The sequence below is a fragment of the Idiotropiscis lumnitzeri genome, chromosome 1, assembly GCF_059441095.1.
Source record: "Idiotropiscis lumnitzeri isolate Australia: NSW breed Sydney's pygmy pipehorse chromosome 1, RoL_Ilum_1.0, whole genome shotgun sequence".
Lineage (NCBI taxonomy): Eukaryota > Metazoa > Chordata > Actinopteri > Syngnathiformes > Syngnathidae > Idiotropiscis > Idiotropiscis lumnitzeri.
The window spans coordinates 3514046-3535789 of record NC_142391.1 but is presented as its reverse complement, the minus strand read 5'-3'; the positions used below and the strand labels follow the sequence as shown (position 1 = coordinate 3535789).

The window sequence follows — 21744 nt, the reverse complement described above, 5'->3', positions numbered from 1 at the left end:
ACTTGGCAAAAGCAACTTGTCAGGAACAATTTGTTAAAGTTGCCACTCGAAAACGAGAGTTTTGTGAAGGTGACCATCAGGAACGAGAATTTTGCTAGCTTCTGTTTTCAGGGACAAAAAACTTTGAAAAAAATCACGAACAAGAACCATTTTAGCTCTTAACACATTTGCTGCCATTGACGGCTAAAGACGTCCAAGATCCTTTTTTTAATATATTTTTTTTCATTATTTTTCAAAATAATTATCTTGCACACGTTTATACAGAACCACTTTTTTAGAGCGTCCACCTTCAGATTGACCCGCGGAGCCTCCGCGGAAACACATCCAGCAGAGAGTGAGGCGCTTTAAGTGGCCTGACCAACTGCCGAGCTCCGGTCAAGGCGCAGATGATTTATTTATTTTTTTTTAAACCGTAATCAATAAACAGATTGATTAGGCAAGATAACGAACGATTCTTCTGAATTAAATCACCAGCAGTCAGCACTGGTTCTCAAAAAGATTCCCATCCCTAAAGCGGGCAACGCATGCAAAATGTGATTGGCGTATCGATTCCGTGCTGTTTGATATCGATCGATTCTCTCATGTCGATCAATTTAAGTATTTGCTTTCATGTCAGGACATTTATTATGATCAATAATGCCGGTTACAAAAGGAAGGATTCTTTTGACAAAGTTAAGTATTAGATTATTTCATTAAATTCATACTGTATGCATTATTTTTGTCCTTAAATGTATTTTTGAGGATTCTTCAAACGTCTTTACTTTATTTCCTAACACATCAGCTTTTTGAGATATTTTTATTTTTCGAGTTTGACTTGACGATGCAGATTTTACCACGTGTTGTCGTTTATAGCCATAACATTTCAAGAAAAAAAAATCAACCTCTTTCTGAATTGAAAAAAAAAATACTATTATATTGCATTTTTTTATTTATTTATTTTTTAAGCCTGATTTGTGCTGCAGAAAAAAATTTGTACAGATTCGGAATCAGTGCAAAAAAAAATAAAAGTGTTTTTGTGTTCCAAAAAAAAAGTGAACATGATGACTTTTGTGTCTTGTGCTTGCACTACCTGTCCTTTGTGTGTTTATCCGTGTGTGCGTGGGCGTGTGTGTGTGTGTGTGAGTGGTCAATGGACATTGATCATTAGCTCTCTCCCCCCCTGCCTGGGCTGCCATGCTCGACTCTTTTGGACTCTTGATCATGGAGCCGGGAAAGGTAAGCGTGCATTTGTGAGTCGGCGTCAAAATGGATTTTGGTTTCCCTTTCATCAATTGCTGCAGGAACTGACGGCCACGTTGGCGTTGGCCGTCTTCACGGCGGTGTTGGGTTCTCTGCAGTACGGTTACAGCCTGGGAGTCATAAACGCCCCGCAACAGGTGAGTTTTGCAGCCCTCGTCTTGTGCGCCAGCTGTGATGAGCTTGCGTATGATTCGCGCGTACAAGGTCAAATGTGGACTTTGTCTGTGTTTTATCTCGATCAGGCTTTCAAAATATTTCATTTTTAGTAAGTAAGCCAGCCGGTTTTGACCCGTGTCTTAAATGAGGCATTAAAATATCCTCAAAATCATGAATTCGTCCTCCAATATGTTTCTTGCGTGAATTCTAATTTGATTCTCTAGGTTGTCGTTCGATTCATTCGATATTGATAAAATGCTTTCTCGATCCAGCATGATGCCTTGTGTGTGTCGCCTCACATTTTTGCGGAATAAAACGTGAAAATGAAAACTTGGCAATGCAAGGCCGTTGTATTTGTAACATATTTCAAAGTTTTCGTTCAGAAATGTTGGGGCGACTGGATGGCTCAGTGGCTAACACCGCACATTAATTTTGGAACGTGAATTTGGGTTCAAATTTAGCTCAAACCGTTTTTTTTTTTTTTTTTTGCTTGATCTACAATTGTAAATAATTTCGGATGGCTCAGTTGAACTCAGTATTGTATTTTTTGTTTATTTGGTGTTCACGTAGCAATGTGCCGCTGTAGTTTTCATGTGTGACTTTGCGTTTTTTGCGCGGTAGGTAATCGAGAGGCACTATGAGCGCTCGCTGGGCGTGTGGCCCCAGGAAGCCGACCCAATGTCGCCAAACGGCAGCCGTATGGCAGACACTGCGCAGGAACAGGTCCATCCGTCCGTGGTCATGTACTGGTCCCTGTCGGTGGCCATCTTCTCGGTCGGTGGCGTGCTCTCATCCTTCCTGGTGGGATTTGTGGGAGACCTCAGAGGCAGGTGAGAGCCACGAACAAGAACTTTGCAAAAAAACTTTAACACTTGTCCGGAGCATGTTTCTAAAGTGACCCATCAGGAATAATTGAGAGTGTCAGGAACAGCTTTAATAACTTCTGGTAAGGAACATGAATTTTGCTAAAGTGGGAAATAGTCAGGAAAAAAATCCTTACAAAAATCAATTTTTGTTCAAGTCAGTGTGCAGGAACAAGAACATTGCTCAAGTCATTTTCTCAGGAACAATAACTTTGTTAAACACATTTGTGAGGAACATGAACTTTGCCAAAGTTAATTATCAGGAACAAGAACTATTTGAACGTCACGTTTCCGGAATAAGAACGTTGCTCAAGTCACTTGTCAAGAACAACAACTATGCAAAAATGAAACTTTTCCCAAGCCGCCTGTCAGGAATAAGAACTATGTGAAAGTCATTTGTCAGGATCAAGACATTTGAAAGGGAATCCAAAATGAGCAAAAACGTTGCGAAAGTTGTTCGGAAGAAGAAATTTCCTCAAATCGGAACACAAACTTTGCCAGAGTCAAGAGTCAGGAACAACAACTTTGCAGAAGTAACCGGTCAGGAATAAGAACATTGCTCAAGTCACTTGTCAGGAATAAGAACTATGTGGAATCCATTTGTCAGGATCCAGAAATTTGTTATGGTGACAGGAACAAAAACTTGATAAAAGTTCCATCTCAGGAACAATAACTTTGCTTAAAAGTAAAAACTCACCAGCCAGAACAAGAACTTAACTTAAGTCTCTTGACCGGAACAAGAACATTACAGAGGTCACCTGTGTGTGAGGATAAAAAACTGTTGAGTTTTTGCTTGGCACACGTTTGTCTAAGAAGTGAGTGTCTGTGGCGGCAGGGTGAAGGGCATGTTGGCGATCAACGTGCTGGCGGTGGCTGGCGGCCTCCTGATGGGACTTTGCAAGATGTGGCGGCCTCACATCATGGTCATCGCCGGCCGCGCCATCATGGGCTTCTACTCCGGTGAGAGCGCCCAACGGGCCATCTTTTGTTGTCAGGAAACGAGCAACAATGGAACGCACACCTTCGCGTTACATTGTGACTTATTCTCGTGGTGTTTTTGTTCAACTTTTAAACTTTGTAAAATTATTTTATTTTAGTTATTATAACTTAAGTTATTTTTTATTTTTTTATTTTAGTTTATTATTTTTATATTGTCATTAAATGACATTTAGCTTGTGATGTGACTATTTTTTTGTTTTACCTTGAAAAAAATATTTTCTTGTAGTTTTTAGTATAACTTAATAATAACCTTTTTTTCTCATAATAAAACTGCTTAATTACAGTATTTTTTAACTGGTTTTCACCACCAATAATAAAACTTTGAACTATTTATTCCCGGCATCACAATTTTATTCTTATATAAATGTAACTTATTCTCATGAATAAAGTTGTATTGTATCATATTACAACTTTATTCTTGGTACGGAATAATTTCTTCATTTTTGAAATTAAAAGAATTGTTCTCATAAGACTGCAATTTTTTTTTCTTGTAACACCGTACTACATCTTTATTCAATTCATTTGACAACTTTTTCCACCCTTTCTTGTAATAGTATGACTTTTTTTCTCTGAAAATTACTCAAACTATAAACTCCTTTATGCCAATAACAGTTATAATGTCTATTCTTTTAATATTACATTAAAACATTTTAAAAAACACAACAGCTCGGACTGGCCGCGCCTCGACTTGAGGTCTGTAAAAACTGTAAAGGTTTGTAAACAATGAGATGAATACATAATACTTTAATCTTGTAGAAATTGATTTTTCTTCTTGCGGTATATTGATATTTTTAAGTGCAATTTTTTAAAATCAGAATATGACTGCATTATTCTCATAATGTCATTTTTTATCGTAAATTACCACTTTATTCTCATAGCACTCCATTTTATTTATGATAAAAGTCCAACTTTTTCTGAGCATATCCCAACTTTATTCACGTGATAGACTTTTTCCCTCATAGTCGAGCGACTTTGTTCTTGTAATATTGCAACTTCATTCACAAAAAAGTATCATTTTTTTCTTATGTTAACTAACTTTATTCTCGTAACATTAAATAATTTTAATTTTTCCATTAATATTGCACATATTCCCACAAGAATGATGATTTTTTTTTTTTTTTCATTCCCTGTTAAATTGTGACTGACTAAATCGGGCATTTATCAGATCAGTCATCCTATTCCACACCCGTTTTCCGTGTGTTTCAGTTCAAAATTGGATTGTGTATTGTGTGTGTTTTCAGGCTTGACGTCCGGCCTGGTGCCCATGTACATCGGCGAGATTGCGCCCAAAGCTTACCGAGGTGCCCTGGGGACTTTACACCAGCTGGCTATTGTCATCGGCATCCTCATCAGCCAGGTGGGGGATTCGAGGGGGGGGGGGGGGCCGCACACACAGATAACGTCTCCTTGGCGTAACATGCGCCTGTCGTCGGCAGGTGATCGGCTTGGACTTCATTCTGGGTAATGACGACATGTGGCCCCTCCTGCTGGGACTCTCGGGGACCCCCGCCGTGTTGCAGTCTCTCCTGCTGCCGCTGTGCCCCGAAAGCCCGCGCTACCTATACATCCTTCTGGGAAAGGAACAAGAGGCTCAGGAAAGTACGGAAAGAACACGTGAAGAGGTTTTGAACAAATAAATGCCTTACCTCAAGTAGATTCCCCAAAGTCAAAAGTGCACCCGTTTAATTTCCTCCCAACAGGATTGGAACAAATGAAATCCTTAAATCGACACATCAGCCTCGACTCAAATGGCTCCCTCCGTCCCAAATTAACTAGAATTTATATTGAACAAACGAATGCCTCACCTTGAATAGATACCTCGACTCAAATAAACCGCCAATGTTTTTCTTTCTTTGTATATTGATGTTAGATTGTCAATAAAATATCCCTTAACAAAGCTAAATTGATTAGAAATATAATTTTGAGAACTATTATTGTGAGGATCTCGAAACTCAGTACGCTGTTGTGCAAATATTGATGAGGTGATAAATATTGAGTCAAGTCAAGTCAATTTTATTTGTATAGCCCTTAATCACAGACAGTCTCAAAGGGCTTTACATAGCCACAATCGACATCCCCGATCTTAACCCCCAGGAGGGCAAGGAAAAACTCACAAAACCTCATTAGGGGAAAAGTGAGAAACCTTGAGAAGGGACCACAGATGAGGGAATCCCCCTTCCAGGATGACCAGGCTGCAATGGATGCCAACTGGGCAACATTTGACACATACAATGATGCTATGAGATAATATAAGAGTCAATTGAATGAAGTGCTGCAGGAAGATGACTTCAGTGGAGCGGGTCCTCATCCAGGGCCATAATATCCATGGCAGCATATCCGAAGATGAGCCTTCGATCTTGTACCGGTCAGTTGGTGTAAATTCAGTACAGCCACTTCCAAGTGAATCGCCATCACCTAATTCGGGGAATTGGGAACAGAAAAGAAAGAACAGAAATAGCAAACAGGCCAACAAGTAGTTCAATGAAGTGCTGAAATATCAGGAAATCAGAAAAGGCGCTGCATGAAGACGACTTCGGCAGAGCAGGTCCCTTCCCGGTTCGTCAGTGCCGTAATCTTCAAAGCATGTCCCCATCACCTAATTCCCAAGCAGGGGAAGGAGGGGGCAGAAAAGAGAAGAAGCGGCAGTATTGACTACGTATACGTTTTTTTAACTTTATTAACATTAACAAACCAAACAGTTATTAATACGTACATAATATAGAAAAGACAAAAAGAAGAGCCAGGGGGATTTAAAATAAAAAAATCTATATAAATAACATAAAGCAAGAGTTTTAATATGTTTACGATACGTTCTTTAATTTTTTTTATGGTTACTATACGTTTGACATCGATCCTCTTCGTCGTGATGACGTCATCCATTTCCGTTTTTTTTTTATTTTGTTTCGATACGTAATGGTTGCAATGCAACATTTCTGTTCATAGCTGCTGGCTCTCCGCCCAAACGCGGGTCGAGTCAGACTTCTGTTCAAAGTTTTTTTTTTTTTTTTTTTTTTTGACTTCTGTTCAAAGTCGAACGTACATCGAAGCACTTATTACTCTGTAATTCATTTTAGCGATTAGCGCGCTTAGCGCCTCTTTGCTCGCCTCCTCGTTTAGAACGCAACTTGTTAGTGGAGTCGTTTATTTACTATCACGTAGCTTGTTGCTGCTGCTGTGCGCAGACTTACATATAAGTCTGCATTTAAGTAGCGGCGAAAGAAATCACTTCCGGGTCAACGAGCGACAGGGCGATGCTTTTTTTTTTTAAACCACAGGGGGGCGCGCCCCACTATTTGAGAATCACTGGCTTAGCTCAAATAGACAACTCAGAAGTTTCATTACACAGAGAAAGCAGGAATAAAAAAAAATAAATGCCTCTCCTCAAATAGAACAACCCAAATAAAAGCCTCCTTCTTCTCTCAAAAGGGTTTGAACAAATAATGTTTTTGGACCTATGAACAGCGAACCTCAAAAAATTGCCTCAACTCAAGTAAATGCCCCCCGAAAAGGTTGTAAACAATTAAACATCTGATCGATGTAGTTAGACGTCGCAAGTCAGCGCCTCCTATCCTCACTAACAGGATTTAAACAAATAAATATTTTGCGCAAATAAACACATCACCTCATATACTGCATATATTTAAAAAAACAAAATCCCAATTTTCTCTGATTTTACAAAATAAACGCCTCATCTCATATTAGTTGCCTGAGCTCAAATCAATTCCTCCTTATTACCCATCATTGTGAAAAGTTTTTACGCAAGTAAGCACTGAGCAGCTCACTTCAAAAAGGCAGCACAGCTCAAATAAATGCCTCATTTTCCCTCCCGACACCTCACCTGAACTTTATGAAATTCCTTCCTCTTCTTTGTTTTGACTAAATAAATAAATGATTATCATATGTTGGCGTGTTCTGCGGCAGGTCTGCTTCGCCTGAAGGGGGCGTACGACGCGTCCGTCGATCTGGACGAGATGAGGCGGGAGAAGGAGGAGGCAGACAAGGTGCCTCGGATCTCCATCTCGTCTCTGGTTGGTTTCCCGCGCTAGAATTTTTACACGTGCACTTTTTCCGCATAGCTCGACACGGATGTCGTGTGTTTCTGTCCCAAGATTTGCTCGTCGGTGTACAGGCGGCAGCTTTTTGTCGCCCTCATGATGCACCTGTCGCAGCAGTTGTCGGGCATCAACGCGGTGAGTCTCGGTGAATGGCGTCAATTTTGACTTTTGTTTTTTTTAATTATTTTTGTAGCTTCTTGTGACATACGTTTTTTTTTCATTATTATTTTAAACAAAAGTGCTTGAGTATTGAAGCGTGGAGCTCTCACTGTGGAGTCAAATATTTTGACTGGGGAATACGTTTGAACGTATTTACAGGTACGTTTCAGCGTACCAACAATTACGTTTGAACGTCCTCACAAATACGTTTGAACAAACTTGTCGGCTAAATGCTACAAATGTAGCTTTTTTTTTTTCCAACAAAATATCACGGGTGTATGTCATATCAATAAGTGTCCATTTTTCTCTTGCTCAAGATCTTTTACTACTCCACGGCAATCTTCAGTCGGGCCGGCGTCAGTCAGCCCGTCTATGCCACCATTGGCGTCGGCGCCGTTAACACCATCTTCACTCTGGTGTCTGTGAGTCGCTTTTGTTAGCTTTACAGCCTTTTTCCAAAATTAATAATTTTTTTCCCCCCTCAAAATTCTAAACACAACATCTCACCAAAACATTGTGAAGAATTAGCGAAGTGCAATGGGCAAAATTAGCCACAGGCAGTTGATTGTGGCCTCGTATTCAAAAAGCAGAGGCTAACACAAAACGACTTGACACGAACACGGATACTACTCAATAATATAAAAAAACCCTCAATAATAAGAAAAAATACACAATAACACAAACACTACTTCATACTAACACAAAGACTACTCGTTAACATCAAATGAATAATATAACAGAAAAATGAAATGCTTGCTTCTTTTATCTCAGACCGACTAAAAGTTTAGTCACTTGCCTGACGTGTTTAGAATGTCACGTGATGTCGTCTCGTCAGTTGTCTTTATCACCTGATGTTCAATGAAGGCGTGTTCGCCACGCGTGGGTCACGCCCTCCGCTGTCCGTTCGACCCCTCCCAAGGGAAATGTCAGTCTGACATAAAACAACCAAACATTTCAAATTGAAATAAGAGACACAATGAACTTTATTCATTCATTACAAAAAATGAATTGATAGTAACATGAAAACGACTTGATTAGAATTTTTTTTTTAAAAATACTCAGCGATATCACAAAAACACTCCGATATATAAACTACTCAGTATCAGCATAAATGTTACTGCAACATAAAGTCTACTCGTTAAGAAAACAAAACTACTCAATACTTACACAAATACTACTCGATAACAAAAATACTCAATAATGCAAATACTGCTCGATAAATGAATTAATGGCAATGCAAAAACTTCTCGGTGATCACAAAAATGACTCGAACCCAAAACTACTCAATATCAATCAAAATAGTTCTCTGCACAAAAACTACTCAATAATATCAACGCGACAACTACTACAGACGCTACTCGATCAGAGAAATACTATTCAAGAAAACACAAAAGTTACTCCGTAGTGATGCAAAAAAACAACCTTTTGCGTAAAATCTCCTGGATAGTAGCACAAATACTACTCGAAAGCAAAAAGGAACTTAATTCGAATGCAAATTCTACTTGATAAACAATAACTACTCGACTGACTCTAGCACGAATACTATTCGAAAACATAAAAACAATTCAATAATAAGGCAAATACTACTTGACAAACTAATTCATAGTAATGTAAGAACTGGTCACTAATTACACCAAAATTACTCAAGTACAAACTAACACAAATACTAATCAATATTATCAACGCAAAAACTAGTCGATACTAACCCAGATACTCCTTGTTAACACAAATACTATTCAGTAACACAAAAGCACAATTCTCTCTGTGTCTGTCTAGAAATTACTCATACGCAAAGACTACTCAATAATAATGTAAAAACTAGTCATTAAAAAACTTAATAATTATAATTATATATAATTATATATATATATATGTATGTATATATCTACATATATATATATAAAATTATAAAATATCATATCAATCATTAAAAACTACTTGATAGCAGAGAAGAAAGTATTTGATAATAATGCAAATAGTACTCAACACAAATATGACAAAAACAACCTGAAAACCGCACTACCCGTATAAACATGAGTTCTTATTTTTTGATAAATGAGCACACATTTTTCCAAGTCATCATTATGGGATGTTGCGTGTAGAAATTGGTGGCGAAAATGACTGGGTGAAAGAATGTAACTTGGCATGAAAGTAACACTACTTGAGTGTTCCAGGTGGCGCTGGTGGACCGGGCCGGAAGGCGCACGCTGACGCTAGCCGGCCTGGGCGGCATGTTCTTCTGCGCCGTCGCCATGACGGTCGGCCTCAAGTTCCAGGTTTGTCCAAATCATGTCCGAGAAAGGAGATAGGAAAACCACTCGGATTGCCGTCTTCCCCTGCAGAGTTCGTACAGCTGGATGAGCTACGTTAGCATGTCGGCCATCTTCCTCTTTGTGGCCTTCTTTGAGATCGGGCCCGGTCCCATTCCGTGGTTCATCGTGGCCGAGTTGTTCAGTCAGGGCCCCCGGCCGGCGGCCATCGCCCTCGCCGGCTGCTGCAACTGGACCAGCAACTTCATCATAGGCATGACCTTTTTCTACATTCAGGTAGGGTTATCCATATTGCGTTGTCTCGCAGCTCCATGTTGATTTATTAATTTATTTATTTAGTTATTTATTTTAAAAATTATAAGATGCCATTCATTGTGATGTACGATGGACGCTGAAGGCTCCAGCAACCTCGTGACAGGATGATGACACGTGACACAATCCAATACAACTTTATTTATATAATTTGGCTCATCGGGAGCATTTTATTTATTTATTTTTTTTAAAGGGACTCTGAGCTGCCAAATGCCACTCCCAATCAAAGTTAACTGTCAAACTAAACAATCCACAAAAGAGAATTACACCTTCTGGATAAAAAACAACCACAAACAATTGCCTAAAGGCTGTATTAGCTTAGCGCTAACATAACCATGGATCACGTCATTGTTCCACTCATGATTTGCATCGCTAGTTGCGGTTGTAGAATACTTTAAACAATAGATATTTTGAACACAAATGCAATTGCTCACCTGCATATATTATTTATCATCACGAAAAATTTGTAGTACACCAGCTTGCTATGAAACTGTTGCTCTTTGTTTGTCACTGCATGACTTGCATTATACCGCCCCCAGGTGGCCAAAGCAGCACACGAAAAAGGAGTGGCACAGTCAGTTGAGTTCCAACATTCCGAAATGATTTGCGATTTGAGTGTTTTTGAGTTGCAACCGTGCTCAGGGGATGAATTCAAAGTACTTGCGTTATGCCTGAAATAATGGTACGCTACCGTTAGCTCGTTGATGGATGAAGCTATGCGGCCATCTACTTGAAAAAAAAAAAAATGAAACCGACTGACTGAGGCACACACCTGATCAGGAGAGGTTGAAGGGGGTAAGTCGATGTGCTTGTCCACAAACCTGAAGTAATTTTAAACTAAGTGTTTCTGAGTCAATAAGAAAAATACCAGTGAATTGAATATTATGAATTGAATATTGAATTCATAACTGTATTTTCGTCTAACTCTGGATTTGTATTGGGTGTGATTCCGATGTCAAGCACAAGATGGCAGCACACTTATTTACTTCGAGATGGTAGAAATCGAAAAGAAGAGGCAGGAAGAATTCCAGCACATCCTCGTTTTTATTTGTTGAAAATTATTCAAGGTCGTCTGCAGAAATCCTGCTTTTAATGCCTACAGAAAGTGACGCCCGTAGGTTCATTTTACAATCTTGGGGCATGATTGTTGATGTGCATGGTGAGCTGATAAGTTTGGAAAATATTATAATTCTAATAATTAAAAAAAACAAAACAACTAATAATTATATTTATTTATTGTGAACCTGAAGAAGCTATCCTTTTATCTTGAACTCTCTCTATGATTTGTATAAATATGTTTATATTATTTTAAAAGTGTCATGAATCATATTTTCATAAATTCTATAAAAAATATGCCCTGAGTACAATTCAAAAGCTTATTTTTATATGACAGATTTCAATGATGGCAGCGGCAGTCTGGAATGTAACGGTGCCCCATTTTGACTCCTCAGAACTGGCTGGACGCGTACGTCTTCCTCTTGTTTGCCGCGCTGCTTTTCGGCTTTACCGCTTTCACGTATCTACGAGTGCCGGAGACCAAGGGCAAGAGCTTCGAGGAGATCTCTGACCTTTTCCGAAAGGGTGGCAAAAAGGCGCCGGCCAACGCCAAGAGCGACGACGTCGAATTGCAGCAGCTCAAAACAGCCACGCATGCTTGAGGGCCCCCAACCGCAAGTGAGTCATTTGGTGAGTCACGCTTCGCTTCAAGTGTATTCAAGTCCAAAAATGCAAATGCGACTGCAAAGTGTCATGTATTTGTTCAAACACAGAAATCAATTCCTGTATTCTTGGGGAAAGCTGAACAACTGAAAGAGCTGTGGCATGAATTCATGTGGAAAAAATAATGACCGTCAAGACTTGAAAAAGAAAGCTCCACTTAAATGGCCAAGGTGTGTTTTTAAAATGTCCATTTATTGGGGAATTTTGTCATGGAACATGTTCACTAAAGAAAAAGGGGAAAAAAATGTCCTGAATGAGTTGAAGACAAAATGGTTTGGATTGCTTGAGAAATGATTTGGGAATATCGTGGGAAATGAGGAAAACTTTGGGGGGGGAATTGGTTGATGATTTTCAAGATGAATTTGGTAAATATGTTGAAGTTTGAATAGCTTAGCCTGAATGAAAAATGTGGAAGGATTAGTTCAATTTGGAAAATGCCTCAATGGGTTTAATTTTCATGAACATGGACGCTAAAGCTGTAATGCGTGAAAATAATTCCTAACATGTTGTTGATTTTGTGAATATTTTAAATCGGAATGGTCGGTTGAGAAATTGGGAAACTGCCTCATTCGTTTCAATATTTTCTTGGCAATTGTGGAATTATTAGACGGGTTGGAAATTTGGAAACGCGCTCAAACGATTCCCGAGATGTCCTAAATTTTGAGACTATTTCAAAGTTGGAGAAATTTGGGCCGGTTGAGAATTGTGGAACTGCCGAGATCGATAATAATTATAAGTGTGAATAATTTTCGAGGCAGAGTAACATACAACAACGCACCATTATTTGTACACCTGCTGTGGTCCCTCCAGCGCCCCCTTGAGGTGAACATTTGATGTTTTGAGATGAGCCTCTCACAGTTCACCTCCAGCTCGTCAGTATTATTGTCTTGGGTTTTAAAAGGAATTAGCATAAAGCACGAATGTAAAAGGAAGTATTAGGGCCGCACAGAAAAACGGGGGGGTTACAATTACAACAATAAAGTTGTATTTGTTATCATTTATTCATAGTATTGCATCTTTTTTTGTCCACCGTGTAATATTACACATGACTTGAACTTGCAAAATCTTCTCATAATCTTGTGGCTTTATGCTATTAATATAATAATTTGACATAATTGAGTTTATTCTTGTAACAATGCAACATTTGTCTTCACAATTTTGACAATAATTTGACTTTTTTTTTGTTGTATTTTTTAATGTTTTTTTTTCTCATAACAGTCTGACTGTTTCGTCATTACAATTTCTCGTTATACTACTTGTACTTATTCTCATAATGTTTTGTTTTGTTTCTTGTAACGTATTTTTTGGTCTCTCAAGATTACTCCTCTATCCTTGTAATATTTTGAATTCCCAAGTGAATTTCAAAAGGCTCGTCTTGCCCATTGCAATTTGTACTTCTTGTAGATTGGGACTTTATTCTTGTGTTTTTGTTTTTGTGAGTGTTGTACTGTAATGTTGCTGAACTCTTTTATGCCAATGCATTTTTTTCTAATTACCTGCTGTAATTATGTCGTTACTACCTCATTGTGACATTATTTTGGCCATGATCTCAGTTTCCTTGTCTTGTGTTGTTTAATGCACACAGACAAATGTTTTGAAAATAATTTTATACGAAAAATTAAAAAGAAAATAAATAATTGCCTCTGAAATGTGCAAAATATTTTTTTCTGAAAAAAATTATATATTTTTTAATTTTTATATACAGGTAATTCAAACTGAATTTATCAATCAATTCTTTATTCAATATATCATATTTTTGAATGTATATTCAGTTTTTATTTTATTATACAAGGAATGTTAAAAAAATGTTATGAGAATAAAGGCTAAATACTCACATACAAAACGGGTTTGTATGAATGCAATAGTTTATTTCAACAAATATTTATTCGCATTTTAATTTAATTATTTTGAATATAGTTAACATTTAATTTGAAATATTACGGGGGTGTCAATTAATGAAATGAGCGAGGAGTACAAAAAAAACTACATTTAAACTCAGCTAAAACTTAGTAACATAAACGCCATGATATTTGTCACTTGCCCAAATATGGTCAGGAGCTCTCCCGAAAGCGGTGAGGTGATTGGCTCCGCCCCTCACACACAGATCACGTGAGCGCTTACCTGTACTTCCGCCATACAAAACTTTTGCTCAGGCGATTCGGGTTCCCTTTTTGTTTTTGACGTCAGCGGATCGTCAAGGTAAGGTCACATTTTTTTTTTATAACTGGAGTCACTCGGAAAGTGAAGGTACTCGTGCTTATCTGCGAATTTAAAACGAGATAGCGATCCCGCGCGGGTTGTTAATGAGTAACTTGGCCCGGAAGGGGCTCCATTTTGACATAGCTGGCTGTGGCTAATATTTAGCAACTCGTGTCACGTCTTTTGGGTGTGGGCCACCGCAGCAAGGCAGTGAATGTTAGTTATTAAAAAAAAAACACATACTTGCCATTCATAGACAGTTTTTATTTTAAATGTTCCTCAATCGCCCCGTGATATCACAATGAGAAAACAAATACACATGTTAAATATTTGAAAATGACGGCTATCAATGCACGTTGCGATGAGGACCATCGACGGACGGCGGTGTCGGGTTACGCATCTTTACCAATTTGAAAATAATTCAAATAACAATGAAACACTTGTTGCTTTTGGCACATCAACACGTGTATGGGCAGTTTAATACGACTGTGCGCAAATTATGCCTCTTCCAGTGAAAAACGACACTCCTGTGTCAAGTTGGTGTTGGAATATTGTCACAACTATTATAGACTATGACTTCATACAATGTGAAGTATAAAATTTATTTGCGATACATTCCAACCTAATTATCGCAATTTATTATTTTCTTTTGGGTGTTTATTTATTTTTTTATCGCCATTTTACTGTAACTTTGTGTGGAAAAAGCTAAATGTTGAAAGTTGTGCGAGGACAATTGTGCATTTGCGTCGATAAGTGTCACGTTGGTTCGCGGTGGAGCTGCTGACGTTACAAAATGGACGCGGCGGCCATTTTGACAGTCGGCACACTGACAAGCTAAAGGAGATTGTCTCCAAATAGCAAAGAAACTACATATTTCAAGCGAAGAAAAAATAACACTTTCACTAAAACTTTCTTCTCCTCCATACTGCTCATGGGTGAAAAGTAAGGCCGGTTATTGAAAATAAAAATAAAAAATTGGGGTGGATTTCATGTATGTATTTTTATAGATAAAAGTATCAAGAATGTGTGTTAATGAACATGACATGGGGTGGGGGGCCTTTTACGGAAATACCATGCAAAACAATTTTTGCGCAAATAGAGCTGTTGAGCAATTTAGCAAATTACCTGTGGTATGAATGTTCCCAGAAGGCATTAACAACTTTGCAGTCATAAAATAAGTGTTCAGTTGTTTCAGTTTGTCGTCACAAAATAACCAGTAGTGCATCGTAGATGTGAACGTTGCTAGTAGTTAGAACACGTCCCTTTTGAGTTGCGTGCCTATGGCCATGCTAAGGTAGCTTGGGGCAAATGCTTCAGTGCATTCCATTTACGTGGAAAGCAAAGAAAGAAAAACTAAATCGAAAGTTGCTGTCACATTATGCTGCATTAACCTGCTATTGCCTATTTGTTTGATTTTTAACAGTCCGTTTTAATTCCATTTAAAGTCCCTGGAAATAAAATAAAAAATGTCTTCTAAACAGCACACTGCAGCAAAGTGTGTCAAGATAAATGGAGCCAATCTCTCTCTCTCTCCAGTGCTGTGGGCGTGCCTTTGTCATGCGCTGAAACGGCAACCCTGTCAGTCATATCCCACTGGTCCGATCTGAAAAATAAATGGTCCTCCATCCCTAAAAGTTTGAGCCACCACAGAAGGAAGACACTGACCTACGTCAGTTCCTCTCAGGCATGGAACAGAATTTTTCATTTCGTATGAGATTATCTTAAACTATTTTTAGCCACCTCAAGATTGTTAAACGTATTTTGCCACTATATTTAATCTAAAATCAAAATAAAACATGCACCCAAATCAATAAATCGCCCAAGGCCTTGCCTTTGAAACTTGCAACTTTTCAGATTTCTCAAATCATTACAGAAGTCAGGCTCTGATACACTTTACTGTTTTGTTTTTGCTTTGACCTGTCTTGAAAAGATCACCCTTCATGTTCCCAAAGCAGGATTAACCATGGCGGATGAAAATTTTGCTTCCGGGGATTCTGGGGCATCTGAGACTTTCCCCATGCAGGCTTCCGCCCTGAGGAAGAACGGCCATGTCATGATTAAAGGGCGTCCCTGTAAGATTGTTGACATGTCTACCTCCAAGACTGGCAAGCACGGGCATGCCAAGGTAAACAAACAAATTCAAATGTGAGCTGTTCCACTGTAATGAGGTGACCCCACAATGCTTGCAACAATTCACCTGATTTAATAAATAAATGGTGTTTTTCTTAGGTCCACCTTGTGGGAATTGACATTTTCACTGGCAAGAAGTATGAAGATCTTTGTCCATCAACTCATAACATGAACGTTCCCAATGTGAAGAGGAAAGACTACCAGGTGAGTTGCTGGCTATGTTCGATGTTCTGCCACCGCTAATCAAACGCAAAGTATTGAGAATTGAACAGCAGACTTCATCCGTGTCAGCTGGGCCGCCATGTTGGGCGATGTTACCCTCTGCTGGCGACCAACGTTAACGTCGCAACTTGCCAACATTTTGAATGTCATGCGACCAAACCCACAAAACAGGTTTGCGGACTCCCTGTGCATGATGCGGGTGGACCACGTGACTGTTCGGACCTCAACTTGCTAAAATGTTCAAATCAAATGCCGACGTGGATAAATAGCGCAAATGGAATATAATTCATGAGAAGAGTTGTGTGGGCGACAGGTCTACTCAAATAATTTGTTTTAGTTTATCTACTTTAGTACTCAGTTTTGTTTTTTTGGCGGGGGAATTAGCCTCTGAAATGTTTTTTTTTTTTAAAGAAAATTCCACAAAGATGGCAGTGACTCATCTCGCTCGCTTGCTCGCTACCTATGGACATATTCTAAGACAGTTTTTTTTTTTCTCCTTCTCTTCTTTTTTTTTGCCTTGTTTAAATTGGGCACACTTGCCTTGTTCCTAACAGGGTGTGTCACACCTGTGGGAGAATGCAATGTACAGGTTTGGGAAACCTGCTCGGCGGGTTCCCTCTTGGCCAACAAGCCTGACTGACGGGTTCTTTTTGGGCAATAAATTACAGGAAGAAAAGAAAGATATAAATAGGCCAATTTTTTAAATTTATTTATTTATTTTCAAAATGGGCTCAGCTATGTTTCATCCGCACGGGATAATTTGATGCATTTTAAATGTACGTAGGATTAAATATCGTCTGTCAGGAGGAACCCGTAAATCCATCTCTGGTCAAATTCATTATTTTTTTTTCACTAATCCATACTATTGGTCTATCCCCACATCTTCTTTTATTATTTAAACATTAACCCATTTTAAGTCTTAAATGGATTGAGAAAACAAATCCTAATTGTGATAACTTTTCGACCCATCACCATCCAGCCCTTGCTGAGGTTCGAGGGACTTTGGGGAGAGAAAGAGACGCACGCCTTTTAAAGGCACAACACACAAATTTACTTGTGTGCTTGCAGCTTTTTGCATAATTACTCCTTATTAAAACATTTTGTTTCTTTCCATTCTCTTCTTTTAGGTTTTACTTTGCGTTTAATAAAAAACATGTTTTTGGTAGTGACTGGAACGAAGTAGTTGCATTTCTGTTCATGTTGACGGGAAATAATATTTTGAGAAAATTGATTTTTTTTCTTCTTCGTGGTCGGATTCATTGTAATGTTGCGTGTATACTTCTCATGTCCCGTACTTGTGTGGGGGGGGGGACGTCGTTGTTGTAATAATGCAAGAAAGTTTGATACAACCTTTTTTTTTTGTGGTGATGATGCCTTTTGTTTGAGTATCCATGATCGCCACATTAATTGTGTGCTTGTGCTTTGGTTAATTTAGGTCATAGATTATAATGAGGGTTTTTTGAGCCTGATGGACGACAGCGCCGAGACCAGAGAAGACCTTAAAGTGCCGGATGGCGATTTGGGCAAAGACATTGAGAAGAAAATAGACGCAGATGAAACGTTTTTTGTAAGTTTTGTCATCTTTTTACGTTTTGCATGTCTTCTTGGAAAGAAGCTACAACGTGTTGGTGACATTGCCGTTATCGTCAAGTCTCGTGTAAATGAGTCGTTGAATGCTGCAAAGCCTGGATGTCATCTCCATCTGCTTTTTTTTTTTTTAATTCTCTCCCCTTCTAGGTGACTGTGTTGACGGCTATCGGTGAGGAGCAAGTCGTGGGCATCAAGTCTCAGGTCAATTAAGCTGAGCTCTTCTTTTTTGCTGCTACGCCGCCTGCCTCCGCCGCACATTTCCGCTACAAGTGTCCGTGCTGCGTCACCTCACACGTGGAGCCGGATCGGGGCAGGTTGCGTCCTTTTTTTTTTTTTTTTAATTTTTAAACCCTGCTACTTGCTCTCCAGCGACTGGCAGTCAATGAAGTTAGCATAACATTTCGCCGAAAGTATGGGTTTTTATTATGTAACCCCCACGCCCTCCCTAAAAAAAAAAAAAAGGACCACAGACTGTTCATAGACATGTATGGACTATTCATACACACACACACACACATAAGTGAACAAGTCAAAATTAAAAAAAAAAAAAAGGAGTCTTAAAAATTTCTTTAAAAATTGCAAGCTCTCCCTTGAATAATAATTTCAAAGTTAGACATCGTAACAAATCAACGCGCCATTAGCATCTATTCGTTGGTAAAAACTGCCAAGTTGTTTAAATGTTAACCGTTGTCTAACCAGCAGACTAATTTCATGCAGATTAGCTTGCTTTTAACTTAAGAGCTTCTTTTTTTTGACAAGTCATTATATTCTTACTTTCTCATTTTGAAACGTTAATGGAACACCGTCAACAAAGTGTGGAGGTGTTTATTTAAAAAAATAATAATAATAATTTTTAAGTCATTTTATCTCGTGGGTGGAGGGAAAGTGCTTCATATTGTGCGTAGAATATTTTTTTTTGGGGGGGGTGGTCAGTTGGATGCTTTTAGTGCATTTTTGAACCGTTCTTGTGGTGTGTTGCATGGTTTTTGGACCTTGGCTGAATGTTTACTTTTCCATGCCGGAAGCAACTGGGAAAATGTGTTCACGCTTTTGACGACCAACTGCGAATATTCTTAACTCGTGTTGTGTGTCAAATGGATTGTATTGAAAGTCCAAAAAGTCCTTTTTCACTATGAAACTTCTGTTCAGTTTGATAAGTGTAATCGGCTATGCATTGGTTCATTTCCCGTTTGAAAGAAGAGTTCTAATAATAATGAGATGTTTATAGAGTTTTTTTTTTTGTTTTTTTTTGGTTTGAGACGCAAATTGACCCAAGGATCATTTTTGCTTTTCTTGAGAAACAACCTAATAGGAGGGTGACAGCCTAGCCTTTATTGCGTTTTTATTTATTATTTTTATTTTTGCAACGGCAGGGCATTTCAGATGAGTCAAATCGGTGTAGAATGGACGACCATAGCTGCGTAAATAGTACGGCAAAAATAAAAAATTGACGCAAGACCATAACGTGGTACCAAGAGGATGAGCGGCATTGTCGATAGCCCGCCTTCAAAAGAGTACCCCAGCGTGCTACTCAAAGGCAAAGTGGCTGAGGTCGTATCGTTTTCATACTCATGACAAAAGGAAATGCCATAATCGAACAAAGAAAATTTTTTAAAAACATGCGTCAACCTCTTCGTGATTTTTGTCCGGCGCGTTGCTTGTCTGCATTGAAAACAAACAAAAAAATTCAAGTCCCCGTCAAGCGAAATTTTATATCTTCTAAATTCAACACGTGAAAGTATCGTTCACAACCCAGCCAAATTTGAATGAATTAAAACAAAAATCCGCAAATATATGAAATGATTTTTCACGTGACGTAGCCACACGCTAGCTTGCGAGCTAACACGTTTGGGCCTCGTTATCATCCCCACGAAATTAGCAAATTGCTCCAAATTCCCACTGATGAGATGGAGTGATCATTCGCACCCTCTAATTCGGGCAAAGGGCTATCTTTGTGTGAGGAGGCAAAATGAATCCGTTAATCGACAATTATTTGAGCATCAAACTCAACGATAACCTCTTTTGATGATTGATTAATCGTTAAGAGCGCAGGTGTCAAACTCGGGTCCTCGAGGGCCACAATCTTGCACGTTTTAGATTGGGGTGTGATACGGGTGGTTTACAGCCATTTTGTTTACCTTTTTTTTATTTTTTTCTGAAACGTCATAGCCTTAATTAAATTCCAAGTCAGGATAAAGTCCTTAGCGCCTGAGCTTCTATGAGTCAAACTTAAAAAGAACAAAAAAAAAAAAATGCAAATATCTCAAAACCTGATTTGCTCTTTCAAAAATACATTGAGGGGCGCACACATTTTCTGTTGACTTGTTTTATCAGATCACAACACGCACAATACAACTATTATTGTTAAATGCACATTTTTTTTTGTAATATTCATGTTTGAGGTCTGTCACATATATATAAAAAAAATATATATAAATTTTGAGAAATCCCCAAAATAAGGCCAGCTTAAATCCCCACAATTGAGTACTACAGAGTTCTTCGTCACTTGACAAGGGCTTTCATTGGTCCAAAAGAAGTCCTTGATGGTCTTCCACTAGATGGCGGAAGTTACTTTTAAACAAAAATGAAGCTCTGCAACAAGCCTTTGTTGGATAATTTTTCTCTCAACTTGGGCACTTGTTCTGGTCTTGCTGCTTCAGTTGAAGCGCAACCTGATCTCGACTCGTCTCAAGGCCGCGAGTCTCCCCAGTTAAAGATGACAACTGTTTTTATGCAAATTAGGAAAAACCACGGAGCAATTCTCACGTTTATTTAAGCTGTTAAAAACAAAAAAAGGTTTACATTTAGTCAGGATCAGTAACTTTAGAGAAGATCTTTTTTTTTCCTCAGGGTTTAATGTTTGATAATTTGTCAGGCGGCTACTGTCAAAACATTTTTTGGGTTTGTTTGTTTTCCCAAAGTTTCCAAAGCATTGATCTTTTCAGTGCTGCTGCTTTTTTTTTTTTTTTTTCTTCTCTTCCTCTGACTGTACTTTTACTAGTGAGACGTTCCAAAAACTGTTTTTTACCTGCATGCAGTGTGCATCTGTTGTTTGGACCACGTTTTCTTCCAACTGTGTAATTGGTCATCATGGTTTTTCTCTGGAAATGTGACTGAGTGTTAAAAAAAATCTCAACTGTCCGTCATACTGGGAAATATAAAGCTTAATAATAAAAGTTGTTGTTTTTTTCTGACAACCGGGCACTTTTCTGTTGAGCTTGTTGAAGAAAAACGAAGTGCAATTACATAGCTGTACGCTAGGTGGCAGCGAAATGCTTTTAGCCTCGTACGATGACGTAAATGTCCTTCAGACCTTAAACACAAATGTAACAAAAGCATGAATTTATCTCCCTCACATACAACTAAACATGTTTCAATCTCCTGAACGCACCTGTGAGCCCCTTCATGACCGATTAAGGAGAACTCCGCCTTTTTTTTTTTTTAATTTCCGCTGAGATCAGAAGCAAGTCTTTTATTGTCACGTACATTGATGGGCTTTTTTTTTTATTGATACAAGCAACCAGTTTTTCTCTCGACCGGGAGAAAATGCACATTTCCCGCCTCCGACATTGTTTGCTAATCATTTGCTGGGAACAGGAGTAGGAGGAGGAGGGGACACCTTGAAACTTCCCTGCGCATTCCTCCGCACATCAAGTGAGCGGGAGGCTTTTTGATGTTTCGCAACCGTTTGACTGGAAGCTCGATTATGTTTCATTTTGCACGAGTTGGCGACAGTTTTGTAACTTTGACATCAAAGTGCTGAAAGTCATAAAAAGCAAGATTGTCGCCGCACTACAGCACCTGTCTGCTAAAATACACAACATAAAAATG

At 38.7% G+C, this 21744-nt stretch overlaps 2 protein-coding genes across 4 annotated transcripts; both read left to right on the top strand.

The window, feature by feature from the left end:
• The first annotated feature begins 1097 nt into the window (after positions 1 to 1097).
• Positions 1098 to 13421, top strand: slc2a2 (solute carrier family 2 member 2). Its single transcript, XM_088310770.1, has 13 exons — positions 1098 to 1215; positions 1281 to 1376; positions 2017 to 2225; positions 3094 to 3218; positions 4499 to 4614; positions 4694 to 4856; positions 7179 to 7285; positions 7367 to 7447; positions 7789 to 7893; positions 9646 to 9747; positions 9814 to 10017; positions 11505 to 11739; positions 11823 to 13421. Exons 1-12 carry the CDS (start codon positions 1174 to 1176, stop codon positions 11709 to 11711), a joined length of 1557 nt encoding a protein of 518 aa, XP_088166896.1. The 5' UTR covers positions 1098 to 1173; the 3' UTR covers positions 11712 to 11739; positions 11823 to 13421.
• A 456-nt stretch (positions 13422 to 13877) lies between these two features.
• On the top strand, positions 13878 to 20414 carry LOC148342692 (eukaryotic translation initiation factor 5A-1-like). Of its 3 annotated transcripts, XM_088310757.1 has the most exons (6): positions 13924 to 13971; positions 15508 to 15655; positions 15927 to 16096; positions 16201 to 16305; positions 17759 to 17890; positions 18061 to 20414. In XM_088310757.1, the coding sequence occupies exons 3-6, from the start codon at positions 15935 to 15937 to the stop codon at positions 18121 to 18123; spliced, it is 462 nt and encodes a 153-aa protein (XP_088166883.1). In that variant the 5' UTR covers positions 13924 to 13971; positions 15508 to 15655; positions 15927 to 15934; the 3' UTR covers positions 18124 to 20414. The 3 variants fall into 3 exon arrangements, with proteins under 3 accessions (XP_088166873.1, XP_088166863.1, XP_088166883.1); XM_088310747.1 differs by lacking the exon at positions 15508 to 15655 and having other exon boundaries at positions 13878 to 13971; XM_088310737.1 differs by lacking the exon at positions 15508 to 15655 and having other exon boundaries at positions 13881 to 13971; positions 15924 to 16096.
• Positions 20415 to 21744: the final 1330 nt, after the last annotated feature.

Bases quoted from the DNA above. Each gene is read 5' to 3' on its own strand.
- slc2a2 (XM_088310770.1), top strand. From the start codon at position 1,174: ATGCTCGACTCTTTTGGACTCTTGATCATGGAGCCGGGAAAG. The intron at 1,377-2,016 runs GTGAGTTTTGCA...TTTGCGCGGTAG, and splicing joins TCATAAACGCCCCGCAACAG to GTAATCGAGAGGCACTATGA. The intron at 7,448-7,788 runs GTGAGTCTCGGT...CTCTTGCTCAAG, and splicing joins AGTTGTCGGGCATCAACGCG to ATCTTTTACTACTCCACGGC.
- LOC148342692 (XM_088310747.1), top strand. From the start codon at position 15,935: ATGGCGGATGAAAATTTTGCTTCCGGGGATTCTGGGGCATCTGAGACT. The intron at 16,097-16,200 runs GTAAACAAACAA...TGTTTTTCTTAG, and splicing joins GCAAGCACGGGCATGCCAAG to GTCCACCTTGTGGGAATTGA. The intron at 16,306-17,758 runs GTGAGTTGCTGG...TGGTTAATTTAG, and splicing joins TGAAGAGGAAAGACTACCAG to GTCATAGATTATAATGAGGG.